The sequence below is a fragment of the Chaetura pelagica genome, unplaced genomic scaffold (assembly GCF_000747805.2).
Source record: "Chaetura pelagica isolate M959 unplaced genomic scaffold, ChaPel_1.0 scaffold88, whole genome shotgun sequence".
Lineage (NCBI taxonomy): Eukaryota > Metazoa > Chordata > Aves > Apodiformes > Apodidae > Chaetura > Chaetura pelagica.
Genome location: NW_009954313.1, coordinates 1,607,481 through 1,611,852, shown reverse-complemented (window position 1 = coordinate 1,611,852; position 4,372 = coordinate 1,607,481). Strand labels below are relative to the sequence as shown.

The 4,372-nt window shown below is 37.3% G+C and overlaps 1 protein-coding gene across 3 annotated transcripts in view; it reads right to left on the bottom strand.

The window, feature by feature from the left end:
• Nucleotides 1–1,135: 1,135 nt before the first annotated feature.
• The window catches only part of TBCK (TBC1 domain containing kinase), a 98,350-nt gene continuing 95,113 nt past the window's right edge, over nt 1,136–4,372 (bottom strand). For all 3 annotated transcript variants that reach the window (XM_010004097.1, XM_010004098.1, XM_010004099.1), the window contains one exon: nt 1,136–1,246. In XM_010004097.1, coding sequence (XP_010002399.1) covers nt 1,136–1,246 — 111 coding nt within the window. The remainder of the gene's footprint in view (nt 1,247–4,372) is intronic.

The following is a 4,372-nucleotide window of genomic DNA, read 5'->3' as shown; positions in this document are numbered from 1 at the left end:
TTTCCCTATATTCTTTTCACCCATCATACTTTTCCAATAGGGTTGTCAAAACCACAGCTGTGGCAAGACTAAACCTCCCTGGAGACAGCATATAGTGCTAGCTACCAGTTTCTGAAGATCCAGGTTAAAATCTTCTGGTCATTGCACAGGTGAGAACAAAGACTTCCTCTTTCAGTACCTTCCACCAAGGTCTCATCTTCCATGGTTTCAGTCCAAAAAAACCTTCAAAATTAACAAAATCCAAAACACACCACACCACCACAAAAAACCCTAAACACTAAAAACTATTAATGATATAAAATCTTCAACTAAAGCAAAAGAGAACCATATCTTCCAGAGCAAATCTTCATTACCCTAAAGCTGAGCTTGTGTCATGTAAATTGCTGTGTCCCAGACAATGCTCTAATAAAGAGCATGGTGTCAAATTCTCCATGCAAGCTAATATGCAGCTGTAACCATGTGAACAGATCCTTGGTGTAATTTTGTTGATTTTACAACAGAATGTCATATTCTGAACAGGTCTTCTCCACTTCTGCAGGATATGATACAATTTTGATTGACTCAGCAGCAGCTCTTACAGTGACTCTCAGTCTGGGACACATCTTTATTTCCAATCCAACTGAAAAAAATGTTTTCTTAGAAATAAAGTAGGTCACAAGATAGAGCAATTACTTTTAAAAATATTAGACAACAAACTTTTTCACAGGATACACACACTGTACAGCTTCGGTTTGTTACTTTCAATATTCACAGTACAATACTTTTGAAAAATTATCTATTTAAGTGCAGCTTACAGCTGTCAAGTGCCAGTTTATTTTGTTTGACAGAAAAATTTATAAGATACCAAATGCCAGCTGAGTTGCCCTTTCTGTGTTCAGACTTGTTCAACCAGTTGTGCACTACATCAGTGCTGAAAGATATCTCGGAAAGCTTGAAGCATCATAGTTTTAATCTGTTCCAACTGCAGCTCAGTATCAAAGAATAAATGCAAAGTTCTCATGCTCTAGATCTGCAGGATAAGACACTGATCAGACAGCGTGTATAATGAAGATGCCAAAATGCCCTTTGTGTTTGAGATATCCATGTTGTATGGTAAGACTTCCCTATTCAGATTGTCCTGAATGTTTACAGTAATTTAAATTTGTGGAGAAGGAACAGTGAGGAGACCAGTTGGCTTGATCTTGTTGATTCCTCCATCTAGGATGCAGACCCTTGGGTACTTGATTTTCACTAGATGAGCTGCAAACTGAAACAGAAATGTCATTAGGCATGCTGCACCCTGAAATCAAAATAACTGTCTTAAGAAAGAAGAGTTAAACAGCAGAAAAAATTATCAGACTCTAGAAGTTCTTTCTTTGTACCAGCTAGTCCAACACAGGAACCCAGGCCTGTCTGTTCAAACAGCTGGGATGAATTTGGTGGTCATCAAAGTGTCACACTGATAACCCTGAACTTTATTTATCTCTGCTAAGGTAAGACATTTCCTCATTCTAACAGGATTATTTAATCTCAGACTAATCAGTGGAAACCCACTTAAAACACGAAATAACAGATTTTTTTCTCTGTATTGATCTAATTCCCACCTGTTTTTTGTAGGTTCACAAGTGAACAAGCATCACAGTTTGATTCTATTTGCTTACCTGTCAACTTTGTCCAACATGACTTGATTCACAGATGTCAGATATGGATTTGGGGTCTAGCAGCTGTACTCTCCCCTCTGCACCCCACCCTCCACCCTGATCTGCTCAGAGTCAGGTTACATAGTGCAAACACACACATGCACCCCCCCGTTCCATGAAAGCCTCTCTCCTCGATTGATTCATTCCATAAATCAAAAGCAGGCGTTGTCAGTTTCCATGTAGCAACGTTATGAAAGCAACAATATTTTCTATATCAAAATCATAACAATTATTTTAAAAAACCAAATAACAAATATTATGTATCAAAATACAGAAATCCAAAACTAAAGGAACAACATTTTGTGTATGCCAGTTCAAACTTGCGGTTTAAATACTGACTGCAATACATTAAAAGCAAGCCACCAATTAAAACAAGAGATACTACAATAGTTTTACCTTTATTCCAAAAGCTGTGAGAAAGACTGCCCTGCACCCCAGTCTTTCAGATTGTGGCTTTATCCTTGACTGACAAATTTGTAAAATCACTCAGTGCTAAGGAAGACCTAAAGTAATTTCAATTATCTCTTTTCATATAATTGTGGGTTAGTCAGTGCAGGATTCATAGGATCAAATGAAAAAAATCCTTACAGTCAGACAATCAAAACAGCTAATAGTAAAGTTAGACATATGTGGATGCCAGTTTTCATGAGAAAAATAAATGCCATGCTTTTACAGAGGTTCTCAGATGCAGAGATGGTGTAACACACACACAGACATCGCTAGGAGAGTTCAACTATCTCTCACTGTAATCACAGTCCATAAAAATGTCGTTTATAGTAAGACCGAGACAGATACTTAGCTTTGTCAAAAATAACACTCAGCTGTGTATCAAGCACTACAAAAATTGTATATATTCCTAGTGAATATATACAATAGTGAATTTCACATATTCCTAGTGAAATACTCCTACCAGACATCTCTACTTCATATGTACAGCTCTGTCACCTCACAGTGCTGTCCACCTGTGACTCATGAATAGTACTCTGTCTTGGACACCAATGCTGCTCATAGCTGGCAGAAATGAAAAAAATACAACAAAAATTCAGACTGACAGGAAGCAGTAGGTTGTGGTTCCTCTCTCTACTGATAATTTTACACTTGCAATAATAAACTGTAAAACTCCGTTTCGTGTTTTTGAATGTCCTAGCCATAATATAACCACTACTGCATGTAATCTGAGAAGAAAATATGCAAACAAATGTTATGTATTTATGGTTTGAGCATTAAGGCCTGTATCCCACTGTATTTTAGAACTGCTTTAGAAAACTATGTATGGCTGGAAATAAATTTTCCTCACTGTATATGACAAGAGGCTCCTTTATAACCTTATGGTGAAGAATCTCCTACTTCTTGCAGGGCCTCTGTGAAACAACCACTGCAGAATCTGTGGCTGTTGGCAAATGACAGGCAGAAAGCACAAAGAAGTGCTTTGTAAAATTATTGTCACAGAACTGTCTGCAGTTGTCTACATAGCTTTGGCAAGAAAGGCTGCAAATACAGCTTGAAATACTGCATCTGAATGTCCAGCCAGGGCAAATCCACGGAGCAGAGAATGTACTACTATTGGTACTTCACTTCTGTGGGAACTGGTTGCAAGTCAGGGGCTCAGAGGTATATATCTTGCCATAGGTTGAGAGCTGCCATCTCTGTGCCAAACTCCAAATACCAGCCTCTAAGAGCTTTGCACATAGACCTGTCTCCACACTGAAAATAAGAAAAGAGTAAAAAATTTATGTCATAGGGTAACAGGATTTGATCTGATTAAAGACATTCCTACTTTTTCCTTCTGCCTTCCCAAATTGTGTCGTGAAAGAAGAAACGGTAACTTCTGGTAAAGAGTAGACTTAGAAGTAGTCACTAATGAGCACTGCAGTCTTCCTAATTAATGCTTTGACTTTTTATAGTCCTGTTCCTCAGTAAATGTTTGTGCCTTCGTCTCCCAGACAGAGGAGTCCGTCTGTTACAGACGGGAGTGGAACGTTATCACCATGTTTCTGAAATGTTCCAACACCACCTGGCATCTGTCCCTGCCAAAATATACTGTATGAAACTAGTATTTTCAAAAAACATGTTATTTCTGGCATGTACATTGATGGAGGGGCATGAGAGGAAGGACTATTTGAAGTAATTACATAAACTTCCTCCCCAATGTGACCTTCATTTATGTTCAGATTTCAGTAACTTAAAACCAAGAAATTAAGATAGACAAATAAAAGTTTCCTAAAAAGTTGAAAAAAAAATCAGTGATCCAAAGAGAGCAAAATTTCATGCATCAAAAAAAGCTCAAAGTGCTTTTCTGAACTAATGCCACTGACAGCAGACATGGGATGTTTTCTTCATAAGTGCTACCATAAATTGTGAATGATAAGTTTAATAACAGGCACCTGAATATGTAATTTGTAGTCCACTAAATAATCTAGTTTACAGAGGTACTCATGACAGCAGAAATAAGCAAATGGGCTATGTTACCCTTTGTAACCTGTAAACCACCTCAATTTTAAAGAGGGATTTATTTAAATATATAAAAACACTTGCACAATTAAATTTTCATTATACATGCTGATTTTAATTAGAAATTAACCTCTATAATTTATAAGGCGATTATACTTTTTCCAATTTGTCAAATGCTTCTGTTGACATTACTTCTGATGTATTTCAGTTTCTCCATACCACCAATGGATCACAGTCCTCTA